This window comes from Candida pseudojiufengensis (assembly GCF_024610245.1).
Source record: "Candida pseudojiufengensis strain CBS 10847 chromosome Unknown scaffold5, whole genome shotgun sequence".
In the NCBI taxonomy this organism is placed as follows: domain Eukaryota; kingdom Fungi; phylum Ascomycota; class Pichiomycetes; order Serinales; family Debaryomycetaceae; genus Lodderomyces; species Lodderomyces pseudojiufengensis.
This window is the reverse complement of record NW_026261528.1, coordinates 642,052-666,984: the sequence shown is the minus strand read 5'-3', so window position 1 is coordinate 666,984 and position 24,933 is coordinate 642,052. Positions and strand designations below refer to the sequence as shown.

At 29.0% G+C, this 24,933-nt stretch overlaps 13 protein-coding genes across 13 annotated transcripts; 6 read left to right on the top strand and 7 right to left on the bottom strand. All coding sequences in view use genetic code 12, as the record gives it.

Annotated features, from left to right (window-relative positions):
- Nucleotides 1–114: 114 nt before the first annotated feature.
- On the top strand, nucleotides 115–669 carry KGF55_002592 (uncharacterized protein; the record flags this gene model as incomplete). The annotated part of the gene is made up of 1 exon (XM_051757292.1): nucleotides 115–669. The coding sequence occupies one exon, from the start codon at nucleotides 115–117 to the stop codon at nucleotides 667–669; it is 555 nt and encodes a 184-aa protein (XP_051614853.1).
- Nucleotides 670–723: 54 nt separating this feature from the next.
- RPN2 (proteasome regulatory particle base subunit) lies at nucleotides 724–3,585 on the bottom strand (the record flags this gene model as incomplete). The annotated part of the gene is made up of 1 exon (XM_051757291.1): nucleotides 724–3,585. The coding sequence occupies one exon, from the start codon at nucleotides 3,583–3,585 to the stop codon at nucleotides 724–726; it is 2,862 nt and encodes a 953-aa protein (XP_051614852.1).
- Nucleotides 3,586–3,970: 385 nt separating this feature from the next.
- On the bottom strand, nucleotides 3,971–5,362 carry SER33 (phosphoglycerate dehydrogenase; the record flags this gene model as incomplete). Its single annotated transcript, XM_051757290.1, has 1 exon — nucleotides 3,971–5,362. One exon carries the CDS (start codon nucleotides 5,360–5,362, stop codon nucleotides 3,971–3,973), a length of 1,392 nt encoding a protein of 463 aa, XP_051614851.1.
- An 827-nt stretch (nucleotides 5,363–6,189) lies between these two features.
- On the top strand, nucleotides 6,190–8,330 carry KGF55_002589 (uncharacterized protein; the record flags this gene model as incomplete). The annotated part of the gene is made up of 2 exons (XM_051757289.1): nucleotides 6,190–7,048; nucleotides 7,258–8,330. 2 exons carry the CDS (start codon nucleotides 6,190–6,192, stop codon nucleotides 8,328–8,330), a joined length of 1,932 nt encoding a protein of 643 aa, XP_051614850.1.
- Nucleotides 8,331–8,776: 446 nt separating this feature from the next.
- Nucleotides 8,777–9,808, top strand: KGF55_002588 (uncharacterized protein; the record flags this gene model as incomplete). The annotated part of the gene is made up of 1 exon (XM_051757288.1): nucleotides 8,777–9,808. One exon carries the CDS (start codon nucleotides 8,777–8,779, stop codon nucleotides 9,806–9,808), a length of 1,032 nt encoding a protein of 343 aa, XP_051614849.1.
- Nucleotides 9,809–10,049: 241 nt separating this feature from the next.
- On the bottom strand, nucleotides 10,050–10,634 carry KGF55_002587 (uncharacterized protein; the record flags this gene model as incomplete). The annotated part of the gene is made up of 1 exon (XM_051757287.1): nucleotides 10,050–10,634. One exon carries the CDS (start codon nucleotides 10,632–10,634, stop codon nucleotides 10,050–10,052), a length of 585 nt encoding a protein of 194 aa, XP_051614848.1.
- Nucleotides 10,635–13,729: 3,095 nt separating this feature from the next.
- MED10 (mediator complex subunit) lies at nucleotides 13,730–14,176 on the bottom strand (the record flags this gene model as incomplete). The annotated part of the gene is made up of 1 exon (XM_051757285.1): nucleotides 13,730–14,176. The coding sequence occupies one exon, from the start codon at nucleotides 14,174–14,176 to the stop codon at nucleotides 13,730–13,732; it is 447 nt and encodes a 148-aa protein (XP_051614847.1).
- A 225-nt stretch (nucleotides 14,177–14,401) lies between these two features.
- Nucleotides 14,402–15,892, top strand: KGF55_002585 (uncharacterized protein; the record flags this gene model as incomplete). Its single annotated transcript, XM_051757284.1, has 1 exon — nucleotides 14,402–15,892. One exon carries the CDS (start codon nucleotides 14,402–14,404, stop codon nucleotides 15,890–15,892), a length of 1,491 nt encoding a protein of 496 aa, XP_051614846.1.
- An 807-nt stretch (nucleotides 15,893–16,699) lies between these two features.
- On the top strand, nucleotides 16,700–16,954 carry KGF55_002584 (uncharacterized protein; the record flags this gene model as incomplete). Its single annotated transcript, XM_051757283.1, has 1 exon — nucleotides 16,700–16,954. The coding sequence occupies one exon, from the start codon at nucleotides 16,700–16,702 to the stop codon at nucleotides 16,952–16,954; it is 255 nt and encodes an 84-aa protein (XP_051614845.1).
- A 133-nt stretch (nucleotides 16,955–17,087) lies between these two features.
- On the bottom strand, nucleotides 17,088–18,041 carry KGF55_002583 (carboxymuconolactone decarboxylase family protein; the record flags this gene model as incomplete). Its single annotated transcript, XM_051757282.1, has 1 exon — nucleotides 17,088–18,041. One exon carries the CDS (start codon nucleotides 18,039–18,041, stop codon nucleotides 17,088–17,090), a length of 954 nt encoding a protein of 317 aa, XP_051614844.1.
- A 246-nt stretch (nucleotides 18,042–18,287) lies between these two features.
- Nucleotides 18,288–19,355, bottom strand: KGF55_002582 (carboxymuconolactone decarboxylase family protein; the record flags this gene model as incomplete). The annotated part of the gene is made up of 1 exon (XM_051757281.1): nucleotides 18,288–19,355. The coding sequence occupies one exon, from the start codon at nucleotides 19,353–19,355 to the stop codon at nucleotides 18,288–18,290; it is 1,068 nt and encodes a 355-aa protein (XP_051614843.1).
- A 256-nt stretch (nucleotides 19,356–19,611) lies between these two features.
- AFG1 (Afg1p) lies at nucleotides 19,612–21,684 on the bottom strand (the record flags this gene model as incomplete). The annotated part of the gene is made up of 1 exon (XM_051757280.1): nucleotides 19,612–21,684. One exon carries the CDS (start codon nucleotides 21,682–21,684, stop codon nucleotides 19,612–19,614), a length of 2,073 nt encoding a protein of 690 aa, XP_051614842.1.
- Nucleotides 21,685–23,008: 1,324 nt separating this feature from the next.
- KGF55_002580 (uncharacterized protein) lies at nucleotides 23,009–24,607 on the top strand (the record flags this gene model as incomplete). Its single annotated transcript, XM_051757279.1, has 1 exon — nucleotides 23,009–24,607. One exon carries the CDS (start codon nucleotides 23,009–23,011, stop codon nucleotides 24,605–24,607), a length of 1,599 nt encoding a protein of 532 aa, XP_051614841.1.
- Between the last annotated feature and the right edge of the window lie 326 nt (nucleotides 24,608–24,933).

Here is a 24,933-nt window from a genome sequence, read left to right as displayed (position 1 = left end):
AAGGATAAGTTAGATGGAAATGTAATTGAACAACTTGCAAATTTAAAGACAGTTCATCAAACTTTGAGTAATTACAAAGACATCATATACAATACTATAATTTCACAACCAAATATGGTGTTACATTTACCATCAACAAACTCTATTATATTCAATCAAAACATACTCAAACCAAACACTCAACCTCAATTCATAGAGCTTTCATACCTGGAACTCAACTCAAAAGAAATCGAGGAAGATACAACAATTAATTTAGTTTCACAATGGTATCCCATAGGTGACTGTGTAACTAATTATGCTGGAGATAAAGCAACATATAGGCAAACTTGGTCAGTAGAATTTGATTTTGGAGTAGATTATAGATTAAATTATGGTGGATACTTTATAAATTTTGGACCTGGATACAAAAGTAATTTTATTTGGGCAAAAGGGTTTGGTGGTAGTTTTGGTTGCGATTTAGATCCAGGCAATACTTTACAATTTGCTATTTTATTCACTAAATATGAAGTTGATGGAGTGAAATATAGAGAAATTAAGAGAGGAAGTTTTTGGAACAAGAATAGGATTAAATTTGGTGAATGGAAAAGGTTTAATAGATTTGAGACTATAGATAAAAATGATATTCAAATTGCTTGTTTTACTGATCCACGAAATCTTAGGTGTAAATAAGTTTATTACATTTTTTATTTGATTGAATTATTTACTATAATGTACAAATACTTATTAATCATCTTCTTCTTCTTCTAGGTCTTCTTTAGATAATGTGAAAGGTTCAGGTAATGGAGCTTCAGTGATATTCAATTGTCTAACAGTTTTAATAAACTCCACAGGACTTTCAGGATTAGTATCATTCAACACAATTATACCACTGCCTTTATATTTCCTGACGGGTACGAATCTTTCATCTTTAAAGGATATGTAATTGACTTGAGCTGGTAAAACCCTTGATAAATTCTCTATTTTGTACGGTTGTTTAGTGTAACGTGGTGGTTGAGGTTGTTGAGATTGTTGACTAGTTTTGTTCGATGCATCTTTATTAGACTCTTCTTTTTTGCTCTCTTCAGTTGCTGCTGGTTTTTTTGGTTCTTCCTTCTTTGAGTCAATATCCATTTTATTTGATTCTTCGACTTTCTTATTTGATTGTTTCTTCTTAGCTCTTGTTTTAGCTTTTGCAGTTGTTGATAAAACTGCAGTCGTCAATTTATCCGGTTTTTCTTCTTTAGCTTCTTCAATTTTTTCAGGATATTTCCAATATTCTGGGTTTGAATGACAATTGATTTCAAACTTTGGAATTTTTAAATCTTCACCTCTTACTCCAATTATTGAAGTTGGAGCAAATGATAAAGATAAGAAATGAGCTAATGGATACCAATACCATGACTGAGCAAATATTGCTAACCCAACAATAGCATTGATATTTAATGTATTAGTTTGAGAATTTTCCAAGTTTATTGTTACATTTCTACCCCCTGCATCAATTATACCTTGCGATAAAGTAGCTCCGAATTTAGCCAATGCATCTTCATGTTTATTTTTAATAGTATCAGCATATTGTTTTGTAAATTCTTTGACTTTTGGGAAAATAAAATCATTTTGTTGTATTAAAATCATGGCAGTAGCCATTAATGCACCTTGTCTAACAAAATCAACTGGATCTTTGGTAAGTGGCTCCAATACTTCAATGGCTGGAGCATAAGCTCTTCCAGCACATGATATACCTAATGCTAATGCAGTACCATACCTAACATGTGGATTATGAGACTGTGATAATAATTTAACCAACTGAGGAGCAGCAGTATAGTCACGAATTAAAACAAAACCTAAACTTAATACCGAAGCTCTTCTTACGTCATCACTTGGATCAGATACGGCGTAATGCAATAATTTCTTTATAGCTCCACTATTACCGGTACCAGCATATGCTAACCCAATATTGAATGCACCACCATATCTCAAAATTGAGGATTCTTGTTTCATCAAGTCATTAATAATATAATCAGCTTTATCTTCACGTCCATAATGTATCAATGCCAATCCTATAGCTAAACCTCTAATTATATTTTCATGCTGAGTTTCCAAAGCATAAGTCAACATATCATTTGTTGCAATATCATCACCGGATCCTAATTTGATTAAACCCATACCATAAGCAGCAGCTTGTGAAGATATAGCAGAATCTGAATATAGTACAACTTTTAAAGATTCATATAATTCTTCGGATTTTAAACCCATACCAGCAACACCAGCACCTAAAGAAGCCCCGTGTAATTGTACATCAATGTCATTAGATCCTGTAGCATTTCCATTTTCATCTATAAAGTTTTTCAAATATCCAATAACTTCTCTTCCATGACCAGCAAAGATTAATCCCAATGCAAATAATGAACCTCCTTTTGTATGAGCAGCACTAGTTGATCCTGGCAAATATGGTTTCAAAATAGTACGACCTTGAGATAAATTACCCTTGTGAATCACACCTAATGCAGCAGTGGCTGAAAATTTTGACCAATTAGTTGCCTTACCTAACCATTCCAAGTTTTTTCTGAAAAATGAATCATCTGTTGTACCTGCATGCATATAAGCATTTGCAAAAGTAACTGCTGAATGAAAAACTGAGCTTCTACCATCCAAAAGATTTTTGGTTTTATTTAATATCGTTATATCCGTATTGTTGTTTTTAAAAAGGAAAGTATTATCGAAATCACAAGTTGGTACACCTGATAAGATATTTAAAACTTTTTTGGTGATTAAATTCTCTGAATCAGCTGTTAATGAATTTATTACATCATCTAATAAATCTTGTGACGCAGTATTTACCAAATCAAAGGCCGCTTGGTATGCAATCAATTGTTCTTCTTGTTTGATTAATTCTTGGAAAACTTTTGATGCTAAAGTAGAATCACTTAATTGTACAATGATTTTTATAATCGTGAAAAAATCTTGATGCTTTTTCAATGACAATAATAATGATATTAATTCATTCAAAACTTCATTTCTAAAATTTTGATCACTTATGGTTGAATTGGTACAAATCAAAACATAATTGATCAAGTTCAATCCATTTTCTTCATTTTCTTGAATTTGTTCTTTCAATATTTTATCTATTAAATCTAGCCTGTATGATTCCAAGGCTATTCCTAATGTTAACTTAATTTCCCCCAGTTTTAAACATTTGCTCAACATTTTTTCATAGATGGATTGTAATCTTGGATCTATAGTCACAGAGTCATCATTATATTTTTTTCGTGACAATGAATTATACAACTTAATACATTGACTTACAATAGTTTCGATATATTGACTTTTTTCTTCAATATTGAATTCATTCCCAGCTCTCAATGAATATTTCACAGATGTGTCAAAATCTCCCAAATTATAATAGACTTTAGATATTATTAATGCTGCCAAAGATCTTTCTTTAAATTGTTTGTCTTCATATAAATCTTCCAATTCAGTTATATTATTTGCAATTTCTGCCCATAATTGATCAACAACGTCATTCAAGGATGTTAATGCGTATGATTTGAGACTAGTGTCTGGTTCTCCAAGTAGTGCTAAATATGGAGCAGCAGATACTAACGCCATTTTGATGCTTTATTTCTTGATAATTGATGTTAGATTTGATTAGGTTGATTGAAAAATTGAATTATTTGATTTCTTTCAGATTTGATTTTTTCTATGTTGCCACTTCAAATTTATTATTTACATGTATTACGTAATACAGCTTGCTACCATTACGTAATCACGACACAACTTGTAACAAGTTAAATTTTGCAACCGTATTAACAATTCTTTGATTTAGATCGAATTGTCTCAATATAGCTTACGGTCATAGCTTCATATCGCTTGAAAAAATAATCAAGAAATTATAATTATTATTTTAATGTTTATTAATAAAAATAACACACTATTTAAGTATTCACACTCCTTCTATTAATGACCATTTATAGATTTTTTAATGTATATAACTCTAATATAACAATCTTGTAGCAATTTTGTATGGAGTTTGTTCTAATTGTTCATATAATGATTTAATATCACTAATATCTACATCAGAAATATCAGCCATTAAATAAGCAATATCACCTTGAGAATCTGAAAATTGTTTTTCAATATTATGATTTGATAAAATATTATTGACAGTTTTTAAAACACCAGGAACATTATGATGGATATATAATACTCTAACAACATTTTGTTGATCTAAATCTAATGGTCTTAAAGCAACTTCTGGGAAATTCACTGCTCCTAGAGATGTACCATCATTGACATATTTGGTTAAAGCATTAGCGACTTCGACACCAATAGCTGATTGAGCTTCCTCAGTTGATCCTCCGATATGAGGGGTTAATATAACATTTCTTAAAGAAACTAAATCACTTGCCCAATCATTTAAATTATCACTAAATAATCCTTCACCATTCTTTGCAGGTTCATGTGGATAAACATCTAAAGCAGCACCGGCAATCTTACCAGCTTTCATGGCTTGAACTAAAGCAGGTATATCAATAACTGTACCTCTTGAAGCATTTATAACATATGATCCATCTTTCATTGCTGCAAATTGCGGAGCACTTAATAAATTCTTGGTTTCAGCAGTTGCAGGAACATGTAAAGTAACAAAATCAGCTTTTTTCAATAATTCATCTAAAGTATCAACTTGTTTTGAATTACCTAAGGCCATTATAGTATTGACATCATAATAAATAACATTCATACCCATTGCTTCAGCTAAAACAGATAATTGAGATCCAATATGACCATATCCTACAATACCTAAAGTTTTACCTCTAATTTCCCAACATTTTGAACTAACTTTATTCCAAGTTCCAGTATGCATTTCAATAGATCTATCACCCAATTGTCTAGCTAAAGTAATTATTTCAGCTATAACTAACTCAGCAACTGATCTTGAATTTGAAAAAGGTGAATTGAAAACAGCAATACCTGATTTAGCAGCAAAATTTAAATCAACTTGATTAGTACCAATACAAAAACATCCAATAACTACTAAATTTTTAGCATTTTTTAATACTTTTTCTGTAAGTTTTGTTTTAGATCTTATACCAATAGCGTGAACATCTTTAATTTTTTCAATTAATTCATCTTCTGGTAATGAAGATTTATAAAATTCAACTTGATATCCTTGATTTTTGAATATGTTAATAGCTGTTTGATTGACATTTTCTAACAATAGTATTTTGATATCACCTGTTGAAAAAGGTTTTAATGCTTTTGTTGGTTTTGAAGGTATATATTGACTTAAATATGATTGAGTTGGTGATGTTGAAACTTCATTTGGAGATGATGAAATATTTAAAGCTTTTTGAAATGAGTCTGCTATTTTTTGTGGAGCTGACATTTTGAGTATTTGGAACTAGCTTATTTGAAATGTAAAAAATATAGTAAGAATTGAATGAAAAGAAGAGCTATTACCAAAAGTTGTTTACCTCCGAATTGATGATTCAAATGGATTGTATCAAAAGTAAACTTTTTCGTTTAGTGTAATTTTTCATTTTTTTTTTAATGCAAGATTTTCTTTTTTCTCTTTCCGACTGGTGTAACTGTGACTCAAATTAAACGTTGTAACCATTAATTGAAATTCCGGAACAGGACTCACATGATTTGGGAAATTTTATTTAAAAAATGATGTTATAATTTTCTTATAAGATGATTCAGAGTTAAGAATTAATTTAATTGTTAATTAATGAATGAAAAGATCGTAGTTTCGAACTTTTTAAATTTGTGGATAAGCATCGCCATCGTTGAATGTTGAAAATGGTCAAAGTTTCGTAAATAATGGATCATGATTTTAAAAGATGATAATTTCTGATCTTAGAGTATCCGATTTATGGTGTAAAATCTATCGGAAATACTCCCATACAAAAATAAATGACGTTTCTGAAATCCTGAAACTTGATCTTTCGACACTGCATTTGAATCCATTTTGCAACCACCTCCGTAGCATTTCTTTTTCATTATTGATTGTTTATTAAATCAGAAATCTAAATACTGTGTTGTCTGACTCAAAAGTAAAAGTTTGCTACGACTACATCTGTAGTGATTTGACTAAACTTTTTAATTTCAGCAAAATTGAATGCAATTTGCAACAAAATAATACTAATTTTCAACACTTTTTTTTTGCAACCAAAGTGAAACATACATCAATACTGACACATTTGTAGTACAATGTTATTGACTTTAATTTTAAGCTTAATTGTTGGTCTTTCCAGTGCCATTTTCATGGAAGAGCACAAGATCCAACAATTTGAGTCAGAACAAATTCATTCATGGAATTTCACAAATGAAGAACATTTATTTTCTTCCAATTTATGGAAATCACTTTTAAAATCAACTTCAAATGTATTAAATCAAACAATTATATATTTAAAACAATCTCATCAAACTTTATTTTTATCATCTACAAATCCGTTAACATTTTATGAATTTCAATCTGGTGGAATCATGGATAGATTCACAACTATTGTTCCAGTAACAGGATGTTTAACAATGGAAAATGATACATCATCTATAACACATATTGAAGCTCATGGAATTGGAATTTTTCCACCTCCTGGTATATTTTTTGGAATTAGTTTATTATTAGTTAATATTGCACAAGAATTTGGAATGGATGGTATTGGATTTAGAGTTTTATTAAGTGATACAGTTATATGTAGAGCATCAGAAGATCAAATAATTCAAATTCAAAAACAATTAAAATTTATATCATTACCTTTAGCTAAAATTAAAAAATTGATTTGGTTACCAAAAACTAAAATTAAAAATAAAATTCTGAAAGGGAGAATACTTGATAAAGTTAAAGATTTTAAATATCATCAACACCAATATTTACAGGAAGATTCAATTGAAGAAGAAAATGAATTTGATATTGAAAGTATCAAAAAATCGGGATATTGGATTAAAGGTAAATGGGAAGACATATACACTTTTTACAGATATAAAAAATTAGGTTTATTATTTTTCAATATTAATGAAATGAAATCTCAAAAACCTTTTTGTGAAAGTAGACCTGAATATCTACAATGTCAGATTTTAAATCGTTAAAAAATTAGCAATGGGTGTCCTTAATTTGTATATGAGATATAATTGTTATGCATCAGTTTATCGTATATAAGATATTATAGATCCATGATGCCAAGTTTATCAAAAGTGAAACAATGGTGACAAGAATATGAACTATAATGTTGTTCGATCTACTACTATGTTTTCAACTCATTTTTTGCTTGATCCTAGCGAATCAATTTTCACCTGAAATTCATAATGTTCATGATATAGATTCAGATGAAGTTCATGTTTGGTATTTCGAAAATGCAGATCATTTGACAACATCATCATTATGGAAAGAAATGGAAAGTCATGATAAACATAAATTTAAAAATTTCAATCAAACTATAATTCATTTCAATGAAACTAATCAAACTTTAGTTTTAACTGCTTTACAGCCTGCAACATTTTATGAACTTGAATTAGAATTAATTGGTTTATTACCTTACGAAGATTCACAGTTGAATGAGGTTATACAAATGAATAATACGGAAGGTATTCGAATAATGGGACAAGATTTGAAAAAAAATATTGCATCAATTTCGGCTCCAGTTAGTTCAAGTCTAGTTATGGCTTATTTATTAATTCAACATGGAATAAACGATTTTACAATTGATTTTATGAAGCCTACTGGTGATAATCAAACTGCTAGTATAGAATACCTGGATTTACCAGATGATATAGAGGTTGAACATCAATCCAAAAAACTATTGCTTTTATTGAAATTAATATTACTTCCTATAAAAATTTTAAAAAAAATTTTGATGCTTATTAAATTACTTATTTGTCTTCCATTTATTATCATAAAAAAGATTCTACTACTACCATTGATTATTATAAAAAAGATTTTAATGTTAATTAAAAAGAAAATATTAATGATTATAAAATATAAAATAGTTGAAGTTGTTTTAAAAGTTAAAGATGTAGCATATGGAATAGTTGAAACTGTAATTGAAGTTACAGCAGTAGTAATATTACTGGTTAAAAAAGTTGTTTATATAACAGTTGAAGAAATTGAATCAGGAATTATAAAAACTAAAATAACAGCAGTCGAGGCAACTGAATTTGTTTTAGATACAACAAAAGATACTATTATAAAAGTTTATGAAGAAAAAGATAAATTAAATAAATATGCAAGCAAAAAAGTTAAAAACGCTAAATTTAAATCAGAGAAGGTTAAGAATAAAGTTTTAGAGAAAAATTTTGGGTCTGATTTTAAAAAGAAGTTTGGAGTTAAGAGTCCATATGGATTGGTGGATTAAGTCCCAACATCAAGATGGAAAGAATAAATGGGTTTTTTGTTTTTTGCTTATACATTCCTTATTCAAAATTTAAAGTTATTGCAGTTTCCCACATAACGTTTTTTAGAGAAAGTGAAAGAAAGAAGATTCAGATCCAGATCTAACAACAAAACCAAATAGATTGATCTCGTTATGCTTAGTACCAAGTATTAGTTATAGGGTCTTTCCTCCTTGTTTCAAGTTTCCATCCTAAAAGTATGTTATGCCATGAGTTTTATTGTATCCTGCTATATTGAAATCATATTTAGATCAGTGAAAGATCACAGATTGTTAATAATGTTGAAAAAATCAGATTTTGCAACTTGAGAAGTAAAAAGAAGAAGAAGTAGAATAAGAAGAAGCAAAAAATGTATCTACAATTAATTGCATTATGTGTGATTTCTCTAATACAACTAAGTTCATGTCAAATGTACTATTCAGTAGTTGATAAAGATGAATTTGAAATGGCAATGTTACCAAAAGAAGAACATTTAACTCATGAATTTGGTCCCAACGAAGAGATTCATTCATGGTATTTTGCAAATGCTGAACAATTACAAGAATCAAAATTATATAAAGAAATGGAAGAAGCAAAAGAAGATTTTGATAATACAGTTATACATTTAAATGAAACTGGTGATACATTAATATTGGCAGATATTAATCCTGTTAAATTTGTTGAATTTGAAATTGGATCTGTAAAGGGATATAAACCAACAGATTTTATTGATATAGATGAAAACAGTAAAGACGAAAATTCAAAAAAATTATTAAATCAATCATCAAATGTTTTTCAATTTGATACAATATCAGAATTTATAAAAAATAAAAGAGAATTTCCAAATTTATCAAGAAATTTATTTTTAGTTGGACTTTATATGGAATCAGGTATGGATGGTATACAAGATTTATTATTAACTGGAGAACTGATTTTTATAACTCCTAAATATAATTCAAATTTGAATCCTGATGTTTCAATTGGAGAAGCTGAAGAGGAAGAAGTTGTATTTGAAGCACAAGGTTTATTAAAATTATTAATTTTACCTATAATAAAATTGAAAAGATTATTATGGATTATAAAAGTTAAAACAATAATGATAATTAAAAAAATTATTGAAATTACTAAAAGAATTTTACAAAAGACTAAAATGATTATTGTTATAATTATTATTAAAGTGAAAATAATAACTATAAAAACAATTTTAATGATAAAATATAAATTAAAGAAACTAAAAATGGCAACGATATTAGTGCTAATGATTCTAAAGGAGAAAATTAAATTTAAAATTTTAAAGACGAAATATATAATTTTGAAAATTAAAGATATAATCATGATGAAGATTGAAATGTCTATATTGAAAGCTAAAATGGCAATTGAGAAAGCGAAAGAGAAAGGTATGAAGGCTAAAGAGAAAAAACCAACATTTGTGAATGATGGAGAAAGTGATGATGATTGGTGAACAATATTAAAATTTTGTTCGAACTTTATTTTTATTTATATACTTGTTTTTCTATTTAAATATATTAATCTTATTATTATATGGTATTTGATGTATTAAGTACAATCAGCTATTTCAGTGTAGACTAGATATTTTGAAAATTGTAAGAGTATTTGAAAATTGAACTAAAAGATTGTTTATTAACTATTGATACATAATAATTAGAAGAAATATAAGAAGTAATGTTTTGTTTAAAATTTAATCAAACAAGACAAACAGCGGTATGTAAAACAACTAATTCTAAAACAGCAGTAGATCCATCAGCTAATGTGGTATCAGTAACTAAAGTAGAAGTGGAATAATCTCCTGGTGGAACATCTACTGATATGGTAGTTATTGAACCTGCTCCTGCTGCAATTGCACTACTTGCATCACTGGTAACAGCAGTTGAATCTGATATTGGTGTTGCACTTGTAATTTGAGATTCTGAAGAAGAAGTTGGAGTTATGAAAGATTGTGGAGTTGATACAACTGATGATTCACCAACTGGTGATGAAGCAATTGGTTCTGCTGAAGTACTTGGAGATTCAGTAACTTCTGGTTGTTCAACTGCTTCAGTTGAAGTAGCTGTAAAGACAGTAGTTGTAGTTAATTCACCGTTATCATCAGTATAAATATAAACAACCCCATCAACACCAACTTGTTGTGCAACTGTTGTAGTTTGAGTAACTTCTGGAATAGTTGTTACAGTTGTTGTTCCTTCATATGAAGTAGTATCTGTTTCAGCTTTTGATGAAACTATTAATGATGATAAAAATAATAATGTACTTAATTTGAATGAATGCATTTTTGAATATTTTTGTTATATAGATTTTGATGAATTTCTTAGGGGAATAGTATTATGAACAGTTGAATGAATGAATTTGTCTATCTTTGGATTTGTTTGAATGAATGTTGTGATGGAAAACGAATGAATAGTTGTTAATGATAATGCAAATCACTAATGCAAAGTAGAAAATTGAAAAATGTGATGAAGAACCAAATAATTGAGACAATAAGAAAACGATATATATGCAAAGAAATAAAATAATAATTGAAGGTATTAATATATAATTATATAAGAATTCAACTAACTAAGAAAATTCTACTGAAAACATTCAAGTTTCATCCATAAGGGGGTATTGAACCAGTAAAAATAAATTTGGAAGTAACACAAAATTGGAAATTTCTTTATTTCAAGTAAAATCGTAAATAATTACACAAAATTATTGAGCTAAAATGATACAACTCTAAACTGGAAAATTATTCAAATAAGATTAATTATGACTTTTAACTTTACAAGCATCGTGGGGCTGCGTAATAAGGGTAGTACTTGAAGGATTTAACTGGAGCTGTTCAATGTACGACTTGTTCAATAAAAAATTGCAATAAAAGTAACAAATTCAAATTTTAAGTTTTCGAGGTGATATCTCGTGAATCTCGTAAATTAGTTTTATTTTTTTTTTGGTGGAGAATAATTTAAATAACCAGCACAAAAGTATTGTTGAATGTAAAGTAACTAAAAATTTATTCCAAAAAATACGCCAATTCTGAAATAAATATGAACAAATTAAGCATTTCAAAAGTTAAATTATACATAACCTTTTTAATATTATGTTGCTTTTTGTATTGTTGTGTGCTACTTTTCTATTGTTTTTTTTTTTTCTGAGGCTGGAATTTAAGTGTTGATTACACGCATATACATATTACAGTAACGATGATGAGATTGACAATGCATGATTCTCGTTGATTATTTACTTTTTTACATCTAACAGTTTTTTTATTCATCGCTGATCATTTATTCGAATCAGAGAATAACAATAAATATAATTTTTCAGGACATCAACCAAACGTCTTTCAAATAGCATTTATAATTCAAGCTCTGAATATAATTAGATGAGAATAAAGTTATAAAATAAACTCTTTATCTCGTGGACTATAATTGGGAATGTAACAAGAAAAGAATCTTTGTGTGCAAATTTTATTCGTCGAAGAAACGTTTTTTATTTTAACTATGAGTTCGATCTTTCAAATCTGGAATGAAACCTTCTCAAAGAATAAATAAACAATTCAATTGGATCAAGTTGTAACATTCTTCAAGCTGTATACTTTTATTTTCTTGTAACACTTTCGTAATTATTTTTTTATGTTTTTATCAAAACTAATTGTTTTTAGTCCATCAAATCACTTATATATTGGTACTTTCGATCTGGACTCTTCAGTTTCTTATACATTTAGACAAAAATTTATTGTAATCAAAGCCTGCTCAAATTAAGATATAATTCAGCTTATTTTAGTAGTTTCTCCACTGATTCAATATATCACGTAACTGATTTTCTATTGTGTACAATACTATAAATACGTTTGTTTTTTACTTAAAACAATTGTTTTAGACAAAATTTAAATTGTGGTTATTCACAATTAAATCTTAAGTGAGCATTATATAACTCTTTACTGTGAGATTGCACGTTCTAGGTTTCGTTGAATTAAGCTTTTTTTATAGCTTGTTTACATGTTTGGGGTTCTTCAACTCTATTTTGTTGGAAACGTGTAGAAGTAATTCTTATTTGTATCCATCGAACCCAGCTTAATATAGCCTAGTTGTTTGAACTCTAACTTAGTCCCTCGTTTACAATAAGGTTGACCAAATTTTAATGTTAAATGATTAAGAGTAAACAAGACGCGATTATACTATTTTGTTTTTGTATATATATTTTTCCAAATCTAAATTTAAATAAATTTCTTAAATCGTATATTTAAATTTAACCCCACTAGCATAAAGATCGACAAAAATTATGCAGTAGATCTCTACAGTAATACAAATCAAATCAACAACAAAAACAATCTTGTAATTAGTAATTACGATTGATCGACGGTTCGATGAACATTTAAAGTTACATACTGAATTCATGGTTTAATGCAAATCTATTCCTGTAAGAATGGCGTATTGATCTCTACGTTAGAATTCATAACCTCTAATCCATTGAATGAAATAAAGAAATTTTGAATTTGGTAGCAACTGAGAAATAGATTGATTTATATTAAGATATACCAACACTACACATCATTAGCCTTGTGAAAAAAAAATATGGGATAATTGTATATACTAATTGAGACTCTGGACGTTCAAACTCTATTCTCTTCTTCGTTAGACTAGATAATTGGGCTTTGAATCTTGTATTACTTTGACATCAATATTGACGTCAAAACCAGCCATTTTTTTGCATCAAAATTCGCTAACGTTTAAATCAAATCAATACAACCAGCATTAAAGAATCAGCAGAAAACCGTACGACAAACAATAACATCACTCGTGACAGATGAATATAAATACGAGAATCGGTAAAAAGTAATTGTTTTTTTTGATCTATTTTATTCTACTACAACTTATATTGACAATATAACATAGATCTATATATTATCTCGTAAATGTTACCGTAAACTTGAAACTTAAATTTTTTTAACATTGTTAATAATTTTATGGTAGACCTCATTCTTATTATTTAGTCAGATCGTAATGCTAAGTTATTACAATAAATTTGCATTTATCAAAGATAGACAACACCACTTTTACTCATATACAAGCAAAACACTGAAAATTCTTTCTGACCAGGTTACAGTTCAGCCAGTTTATTGGCGATTGGAGAATAGTTTATCCTTTTATCATCTTTAAATGCTCGAGCCTGACGTTGACAATATGAATCCCCCTACAAAGTTTTGTCCAAAACGAATATCACCGATAAGGTCGTACTAAATGAATATAGGTTCCAACTGTAATGGGTAACGAACATACCTCCACATAATATATGGAATTCTCGTAATCCTTGGATTGCTTTATCCCTTGAGGTGAATTTTTGACCGAATGATTTAAATATGAAGGGGTATTAATACTGGATGACCATATCATTCTAATCCATTTGATTCTGTTCTTTTTTTAATATCTTCTACTCCAACTTCCAATTTCGGATATTCATTAACTAATTTATCACCTAAAACATCTCTTAATTTCTCAAAACCTTTCATCTTACCTTTTATCCTTGCATTCAGTTTCGCATTAACTTCAATAAATTCTCTTGTATAAATATCTGGATTTCTACCATCTTCAATATATGACATAACATCTAATGGAATTAATTTTTGATTCAAATTAGGTATATCATTTAATTTACTTAATTGAGTAATTAATGATTGTAATTTTGTTGTTAAAGCTTTATTTGATTGTGAAGTTCCTTGATTATCATGAACTAAAATTCCTAATTCTATGAATGATTCTATTATATTTGATATTTGTTCTGACGCTTCAACTAGTGGTTGATTCTTTTCATCAGGTATAAGTTGAGTTGTTACCATTTTGGAAAGTTGAATACCTTGATGGCGAATTGCTACAGATGGATATTATTGATCTGTTAAAAATTGCTGTATGATAAATGCGTATAAGTAGTTTGTTTCATATTATAATTTTATTATTATTGTAAGATTAATTTTTTTCCCTTCGTTTAACATTTATCAAAGTTGCAAATTATTATTACAACTTTTCTTCACCTTATCAATTGAACAACCATCGTGTTGAGATACATGTTTGTAACATTAAAATATAAAGCAAGAAAACGTCGATCAATACTGGATGATGATTCAGATTCAAAATACTATTCGATGAAGATCAGTAATGAATTTGAGGGAACTAATGAAGAACCTATGATCGATGTAGGAAATGAACCAATAAATTCAAATTATATCAGTCTCAAGAAAAACAACAAAGACGAACCTATCTCACTACCTTCGTCATCATCATCACATACCTCCAATTCAACAACACCTACATCACCACAAAATAAAAACACACATTCATCAAATATAACAACACCAATTAAACAACATTCCAATTTATTTGTATCTATAAAAACCACTCCGAAAAAATTGCAAATGTTAACTCCTTCAAAAATTGTTAAACTACAGTATTCCGATAAAAAAACTCGAGACAAATCAAGCAAATCAATAATAGCGGATGATGATAAAATGCAAGAAGAAAATTTGGAACCATTTTCAAAACAAAAATCTAATGAACCCAAAGATTTATCAACTACATCAAGAACTACATCACCTCATATCATAAGTTCAAAAATTACAAATTTAGACGAAAAAATAGATGATTCATCAAGATCAGTTTCCTCTTCGCCGCTTAAAAATCAGCTACAATCAGATTTAGAACATGCAAAATCCACAGGAACCCCACTGCCAAAAATAAATGCTCCACTTGAACATGATTTAAATTTGTCAGAACAAGATTTTGAATATAATTTTCCAGAAATTAATCTTTCTGATACAAATGACACTCCATTAGAAGACAAAATCACAAATACTTCTGCTGTTATCGACAAACCAAATGAACCTACCAAACGAATAACGACTGAAAAACCATCATCAGTTGAAAATAATGATAATAAAAATGAACTACCAGATAAAGAAGAGCGAGAAGATAGTTTGGAAAGAGAATTAAACGAACTACTAGCAGAAGTACCAGAATTTGAACCAAAAGAGACAGAAAAGAATGAAAGAGAAGATGAAGAAGAAGATTCACACGTTGAACAAGTCTCGCCAATACCAATACCATCACCTACACCAACACCAAAATCTACACCAGCACCAATGCCCTTACCAGCAGAATCACCGGTACAGACACCAACCGAGACTGAAGTTGTTATCGAACAAGAACAACACCCAACACCGAAAGTCAATCGAAAAACAGTTCTTGAATCTTTAGAAGAAATATCAAAATATGACGAATTCATGAAAGCTATAATAAAAGGTAATGAAAAGGAAGAAGTAAAGGAGAAATCAAGAAATAATCGAACACTATTAAAATCTCAACAACTTGAACTTGATTGGTTGAAAAATACAATAAATATAGCTAATAGATTGCATGATTTGAAAGATACTTATAAAACTATTCAACTGATTAAGGAAAGAAGGAAACGTGGAAAGACTAAATTAGCAAGTGGTGGAGAAAATGAGCAAAATTCTATAAATTTAGATGATGAGGAAGAAGGTGATGATGTTGATTTGTAACAAAGTTTTAGTTAGTTTGTTTAGGTACGATATGAACGATTTTTCCCAAACACAGTTCCCAAAAGGAACCAATTGAACTCAAGATATTTTGATAGCTTTAAGCATTTCCTTTGACCTGTTTTATTACTCAAAAATCTTGCTGCAAATTTAATTTAGTCAAATCAGTGGTGGCTACCACTTTTTCGAAAGGATTTTGGGGTATTTCAGCTCCGATTGCAAATAAAACAATATGTTGAACCCATTTTTTCGAAAATATTTTTAATTAAACCAAAAATAAGCTCAGGTGGTCACCAACCAAAATTCAAACGTAATTTGTATATGTTTGAAGTTGATATTTTCTAATGTGAAAGGTATATGAGTTCAAATTGAGGTAAATCAAAGCAAAAGGCCTGTCTAAAAATGGTTGATTTTTTCTTGAATGCAATTAAAATATCTTTCAATTTTGAAGAGTTACCGCCAGTAAGTTGTCTCTTTTTAGATTAACCCTCATTGCTAACTGCTTTTCAATAGCTCTATTCATTCTATATAATCTAGCGAAGAAGGTCTTTTTATAAATCAATCGATAGTGCTCGCTACCAAATCTTTTTTAAAATTATTTTGGTGTTGCTTGAAATTAATATTGATGAAGTCAAAATTGATAACCAAAGCTATCATTAACAATCCAATACCATTGTCAATACCACAAAAGTCATAATTCAAAACCTATATTTATTTAATTTCTATAATTACCATTAGCTATATCAAAGGAAAACCATTGTTTTAAACATTCGAGTATTCAACAATTATCAACAACAATAGTTATATAATATGAAACCAGTAGTATCCACATTTCAAGCTTATTGTTGCTTCATATTATCAGCATTTGCAATAGTTATATTATCTGTCATAGGCTTTCTATTCAAATCAAATAGTGAGTCACTTATGGGATCAATAAATGATCCTGAAGATGGTGAAGCCGTTGCTAGAACTGTCTTTGGTGGTGTATTTGTATATTTGGGATTCTTTGCATTTTGTGGATTACAGATCTTATTGATTAAGAGACAGAGTAGAATCAAGTTGTGATTCTATAATCTAATGGGATAATTTTTTAAATAAATCAAACGGTAAATAAGTGATTTGGACATCTGTAGCTCAAATTGTAAAAGAGAACAAGATATCTTGAACTAATTAACTTGACTTTACTCTATAAAATTCACTATAACTTAGCTACACTATTGACCTGATTCTTCCATGAGTGTCCGTTCCATTCACAAATTTCCAACACCATTTTTTTGGTGGCTGCAATTTCTGCCTCTGAAGCACCATTATTCAAAGCCCCTTTCAAGTGTCCTTTTAATTGAGGAGTCACATCTTGAATTATTAAACAAGCTATTAAAACCAATGAAGTCTTTTTGGCAGTTAAAATGGTGTTATAACTTAACAAATACGAGTAAATATGATTATATACATAGTACCATAAATCCGGACTTGCATTTATCATTTGCTTTTTTATCTTTATATTTACACCCTTTGTATAAATTGAATTCCAAAAATTGGACCCACGTATAAGATTTGATTTTATAACTTTTGTATCAATTGATGAGGCCGAAATTGGACCATCGATTGTTTCAACTCCATTTGGATCATTTGGAATAATATTCACTTCATTAATCCGTTTCAAAGCATGATTAGATAATCTAGTTGGCGTAGCTGCTTTTATTGCAGTCAAACCGTTGATCACCTTTGGTAAACCACACATCGAAACTAAATTCAAAACTACTTCATTGATTTGATTTACAATAAATTGCTGCTTCCTAATAATATCTTCTCCACGATTATATTTATAATTTAAAGGAATTTTTCTATGATAAGCTAAAGGTATTAAAACATCAGGAATTTTCACACCAGTAGAATACATTCTAACACAACGTTCACTGGACTTTATTGAATCCAGGGCTAATTTTATCATAATTTCATTTCTTACAACACTTTCTTCATCCTTGGAAAATTCAAATAATTGTTGTCTTAATGCAAAATGTAAAATTATAGGAATTTCATCAATCAAATTTAATTCCAATAATGATGCCGTTGCTATTAGGTACCACGTATTGTGTAAATCTGGGTAATGATATGCAAGGTTGAGTAGTCTTTCAGGAGTCAATAAAACCATATCTGTAGGTACTGTAATATAATGGTTGTGGATTAAACGGTTTATTTATTCTTTGGTTTAATTTTGATCATGGAAGAATGTGATTTTGTAGAATTTAGTTTTGTGCTATTATTTACATTATCTGGGGTAGAATTTTGATAACCCAGTCTGGATTAGAGCGATAGCCTATTCAACGATAGAGAAGCATAATATACATGTAATCGTATCATTATTCTATCAAATATTAATAACTTTCAACCGATGCTTCTACAATTTTGCAACATTTTCTTTTCCTTCTTTCCATTTAACTCCACCAGTCCAATCACAAATATTAAAAACTAGAGATCTCACATCATTTAATTCTTCCTTAGTTGCTCCATTGTTTAAAGCTCCTTTCAAATGCCCTTTCAATTGTGGATTAACATCTTGTGGTATTAAACAAGCAACTACACACAATGAAGTTTCTTTTGCGGAAATTATTTTTGTAAAACTTAATAATGGAGCATATACATGATGATAAGCAAAATACCATAAGTCAGGATAAGCAGTCAACATTTGATTCTTTACTCTATTACTAATTTTTGTGTATACTGCATTCCAAAAGTTTGAACCTCTTATTAGATCTGAGGTTATTTGTTGAATATTTATAGATTGTTCTGATATTGGTCCATCAATAGTATCTATTGATGCATCATCTTCTTTATCAAATCTTGTACCATTAACATCCTCACTTACAATGGATGCTGATGGGATATGACCAGGACGTACAATGCAAGGACGTTCCGGGGCAACTCCAGTCTTTAAATTTGTCGGAGTAACGGTTTTCAAAATCATTAATGCATTAATAGCTCTTGGTAATCCACTCAAGGCTACACTTTTCAAAATCACTTCCCTAAACCTTGAAGTCAATTGATCTTGCATCATATGTATATCAGTATTTTTGGAGAATTTAAATTTCAAAGGTAATTCTTCGTAGTATGTATGAGGAATCAATATATCGGGTAAATTAACTCCTACAGCTGATAAGTCTTCATACTTTTTTGCTGAATTTATTGAATCTTGAGCTAATTGAATCAAATATCGATTAGTTAATAAATTAGTTGAATTTGTGGAAGAAGGTTGAGATTGAGTTGAGTTATCACTTGATGCATTTGAAGTCGATGATGGAAAATTATCTAGTAGTTGTTGACGTAAAGCAAAATGATAAACTATTGGTATTTCTTGTGGTTGATTTACCACTGTCAAACATGCGGTAGCTATTAGATACCATGTGTTTTTCAAACTTGGATACTTATATGCTAATCTGACTAGTCTCTCTGCTGTCAATATACTCATGCTGATGTTTTGATAGCTTTAATTATTTTGATGATTTGTTGATCAGATCTTGATTGTATAAAAATTACATACACAAAAATTACCGTGGATCTTTGTCTGGAAAAATATTTTAAAAAATTCTTCCCCACAATCTTCTCGTAAAGTACTTTTAAGTCGAGAGAGACGAGACGAAACTAGACAGGTCGGAGAACTTGATTAGATACCGTTTGAGAAGAAAACCTCATATAGCTATGTCTAAATTTTTTGTCTATTACCTCTATTTATGATCTCTAATACTAGATCTAATCCAACTTCGTCCTATACGATCTTTCAATCTTTTACCCTGTGAACTAGTCCATGAACCCATTGCCCAAAAATTTTGTAAATTATCAAAAATAGGTGCTATTTTTGAGTTAAATAATCTGAATGGAATGTTTTTACTTTGAGTATAGTCCTTCGGTAACGTAACACTTAAATTTTCAATAATATCTTTCATAGAATTATCCTTCATTAAATTCTCCATATTTTTGTCATCATTACTCGTGAAATTTGTCGATGGAATGACCTTAGAAACTGATTTATCTTTAACATTCTCCCAAGGTCTCATTTCATCATGCAATGAAATCCAACGATCTTGTTTTCTCCAATTATCAGATAAAACCATTTCTTTGATTCTTGACACAGCTCTTTTAAATGCAAATTTTTCATCATCTCCTTGAAATGCTTTTATATTAGAATAATTTGATTTTGGAACAGTTCTCGTGGAGCTTGGCTCATTATAATGTTCTGTCTTTTCCAGATCATAAGAGACAATGTTTGGTCTATATGGATTCAGCATTGCAATTGAAGTTTTAGCAAACATTTCTTCGTCTTGAACCTCCAATCTATCTTCATTTCCCTCTGATTTTAAATGTAATTTGAGGTACTCTTGGAATTCTTTATCTTCAGTTTTTAACGCATCAGGAAAGAAAAGGTAGTCAATATCGACTTGACTTCTCATAAAAAATTGACATTTTGATTCATAAACGGCATCCAATAAAGTAATAAATCTTCGTGCTTCATTTTTCATTTTTGTTGTCATTATGGGTACATTGTCTAGGATGATGGTTTTGTACTTGGATGTGATTGTTATGTAATCGGAAGATGAGGTTAAACCTTGGCATATTTCGCCATAATCTAAATAACAAATTGTATCGTCATTGAAACTTAGTGGGATTTTAGTGGTTCTGTTATACACTCGTACTTCCGATGGTTTTCCAAGTTCTTTCAAAGATTTGTCCATTAAATTAGAATCTTCTGGTATGCCTAATGCTTTTGTCTTAATTAAATGATCCCATATTTGATCTTGGTTTGCTTCATTATCTCTACGTACAACCAAATAAGGCTCTTGATTAGATTCACTAGCAAAATAGGTTCGATAATCTTTTGTTGATTTCATATCAATAGTTTGACATCTGGAATTCAATATTCCTACAAAGCTTTTGAACTTTAATTTATGAAATTGTGTGGAGTATAATTCTTCTGGTAATTTATTGGAGGTTGCAATCAAAACTCCACCAAGTTTAAAATAAAATGTAAATAATATTTTAATGATATTAGCACTAGCTATATCAGGTAATACGAATTCGTCAAGCATTAAAATTGTGTTTTTTGCAATCATTTTTTGAGCAATTTCATATAAAATAAATTCATTTTCCATGGTATGTTTGAGCTCTGTATGATCCATTATTTTTGACCTATGTTGTTGAATATTATGCATTTCATTGAATACCCAAAGTATAAAATTGTTAAAATGCCACCTCATCTTAGATTTATGTGGCAATGATGAAGCAAAAATATCCATTAGTAGGGATTTCCCACTTCCTACATCACCATGAACTAGTAAACCTTGAGGTGAAGCAAAATTTGAAAGTTCCTCTTCATCCGTCATAAACTTGACCAAAGATTTTTTTGTTTTTTCTGGATTTTGACTTAAAAACTTGAATGGTGATTTACTTCGCCTTCTCATATTGATTTCAGATTGTTTAATTTCAATTTCTCTCAATAGTAGACTTAATTTAATTGACAATTCTTCTGGTGGTGTATAATCAATCACTCTATGATAAAGTTTTTGAAATTCTTTCATGACTCTTAATTGTAACTCATCTTTCTCTAGTATTCCCAACAGTATGTAATTTTGATATATTTGAAATGGATCAGTGATGGTTACTGCTTGGTTTATGTTGTTCGGTTTAATATGTTTATTCGTATCATAAAGTGGTAATCTTCCTTCAACACCTGTGGCTGGTATTGCTATGGAATAAAATCGTTGACATAACGGTTTAACTGCTACAGTTGATATAGCCCTCATGCAAGTTTTCGAATAGAATTTTAAGATAGATTACTCGAAATTTTAGTTTAATTTTGTCTATTAAGATTTTTATCTATTTAATCAGTGGACACAAAATCGGTTCGTGATTCATACAACTTGCAACATTGATATTTCAAGTCACAAGAGTGTGAGGATAAATCTACCAAATGATACAACCTCAAGATCAAAAGATACTTGAAACTTTAAACCGTAAAACGTTGGTTAATTGAGATCCAATTTGTGTTGATATCGAATACACCCCTTTCATTAATGAGCAGAATTTGGAATTAAACAATTCTTGTATTTGAGAGCTCACCAAGCTTTAGCGTTTGAAACCAGCTTCACGATGTACAGACAAGAATCAAATATAATGTATCTTGGAGGCTTCCGACTATCATCTAAAAAGTCCTAGTCAATGACTCGAAATGTTCACAAGCAAATCCAAGTAATTGTTACAACTAGCATTTGATTCAGGGAGGATGTAGATAGACTTAAAAAAGTACCAGCTTGCCCGACTATATGAATAACTACGCACCGAGTTTTGATTAATTTATTGGCTCAAGTAACAAGTCAGTTACTTATAAGCTCAGTTTTGCAACAAAATTTATCTGAAAAGTTTACAAGTTTTTCAAGCTACACAGAAAGACTAACATTAAAAGATTCAACCTTTCGTTATTAGAGTTTGATGGTGCTCAAGTAAATAATAAAGCCCACCAATACGAAGTAAATATGACTTCACATATTTAGCAATAAATAATGGAGTATTTGTGTTCTAAAGTCTTTGTATACGTTTATTTAACCGGGATTCTATTGAATTACGGAGCAATTAAGCAACATTGCATTTGAGAATGCTGGATGATTTAAAAGCTGCCCCCTTATTTAGTTTTATATGATTTTATTAACAGCCAATTGCTTTTGCAAAGATACAATACTGATACTTAACAACAACTCTTGAGAGTAGAAGTTGAGATAACTATAAAACTTTAATACTGTAGAATTTAGAATTAGTCTAATGTAGAATATAATTACACAAAATTAAAAATTTCTCGTATCTTAACTTTTTACTAAAATAAATTAAAATTCTATAAAGATAAAATAAATAAATAAAAAATTATTAATAGCAAAAATATATTTATATAATTCAATACATATACATAAGACACCATTCATAAACAACTACTATAATTAACACCTTCAATCAACGGTTCGAGACTTAAGACGCACATTCACAATTCTACAATCTACTACTTTACGGAGTCTTTCATCTCATCAAAACAAACGATTGACTTGTTGAAAATATTAATCAAAGTCATCAAATTGCCAAATGAAATTCTTATTTACAAATGATATACTACCACCAATTTCAATTAAAACTATAATTACATGTTTGATATGGTATCTAGTCTCATCAATAACGTCACAACTAACGAAGATAATTTTAACTAAATTCACATATCCTTTATTTTTATCACAATGTCAATTTCTAATAGGTGCTCTCTTGGCTTATATATTCATATTGATTAGTAGAAAAAATCCATTTTTAATAAACCATTTTCCCAAGGGTAGTATACCTTCAATTGAAACCCATGATAAACCTATACTATCAATTGCTGTTCTTTTGAAAATTTTTCCCTTAGGTTTATTTCAATTTTTAGGGAAATATTTTTCATTAAGTGCAACTTCTTTAATTCCGTTACCAACTATTTCAAGTATAAAAGCATTAAGTCCTTTATTAATAGTACTAGGGTACAGAATTATATATAAAGTCATTTTTCCTGTTATAACTTACTTATCATTAGTCCCATTACTTCTTGGAGTGATATTAATTATTACTTCAGATTCAATAAAAAACCCAAATTCTAAAACAAATTTATTGACGAATGATGATAATGAAATAGATCAAAAACAAATTAATGGAATACTTTTATGTTTAATTAGTACTATAATATTTGCTGGACAAAATATTTATGGAAAACAATTAATTACATGGGATAATAATGATGAAAAATTACATAATCCTGCTTCATTAGTTTTAAATACTGATATTTCAAGACCTTCAACTCCATTTATACCAAGTTTTAAATTTCAAGATGAAAATGAAAAAAATGGATATTTTCAACCTCATTTACAAAAACAACCATCAATTGAACATATAGCTGATAAAGAAAAATTATCTGTAAATGATGGTCCATATAATGAAAATGATCATAAAACAAAAAATAATGATTCAAATGGGTTCAAATATCTAAATTTCAAACAACGATCAAATTCATTAAAATTACCATATTCAACATCAGATTTATCATTAGATCAAATGAAAGAAAATCATCTTTTAACTCCTCCTTTACAACAATCTTCAAAACCAACATCCACAGCATATCAAAATGCAGTTTTCAATAATAATCTTAGCATAAATAATCCATTTGGATTTCTCGTTGAAAAATTCGATTTAAATAAAATATCAAAACCTGATAAATTAACTATAATATTATATTGTTCATTAATTGGTTCATCTTTTTCAATATCTGGATTTTTAATGAATGAATTACCATCATTATATAATCAATTAACAATATCTACTACAATTGATTCTACCACTCCACAAACAAATACTACTGAATTTTTACAAATTATGATATTAATTGTTTTAGATAGTTTATCACATTTTTTACAAACTTTATTAGCATTTCATTTACTTGGTTCAATTCCAGCATTATCTTATTCAATAGCATCAATGTTAAAAAGAATTGTATTAATTACTATAAGTATTTTATTAACTTTTAATTTTAATAATAATGGATCTGATTTAATTTCATCAAAAATAAATAATTTAACTTTTGAACAAATTATTGGATTAATTTTAATTGGTATAGGATTGTATTGTTATGATCGTTGGGGTTCTAGAAGTTTAAAACCTAAATAAAGTAAATACATATAGTAGAATAGTTCTTACAATATAATAATTAACGTAAAAGTAATTAATCTTTTGATAAGTTTGATTAGATAAATAGCAAACTCTCTTAATTTTCGCAACTACTTCTTCAACAACTTTCACATTTCTTCAAAAAGAGTAATTATAAAAGGTTTCAAAATGTTTGGAGGCTAGAATGCTCAGTTGAAACAATCCTCAAAAAATATGAAGGACTCAACCACGCCCGTATTTTCCTTGACTAAGAAGACTTTTTAAAAAGGTTTTCCTAGTATCACTATAGTATGCGTTGTAGAGAGCAGCAATCGTAAAATAGATTA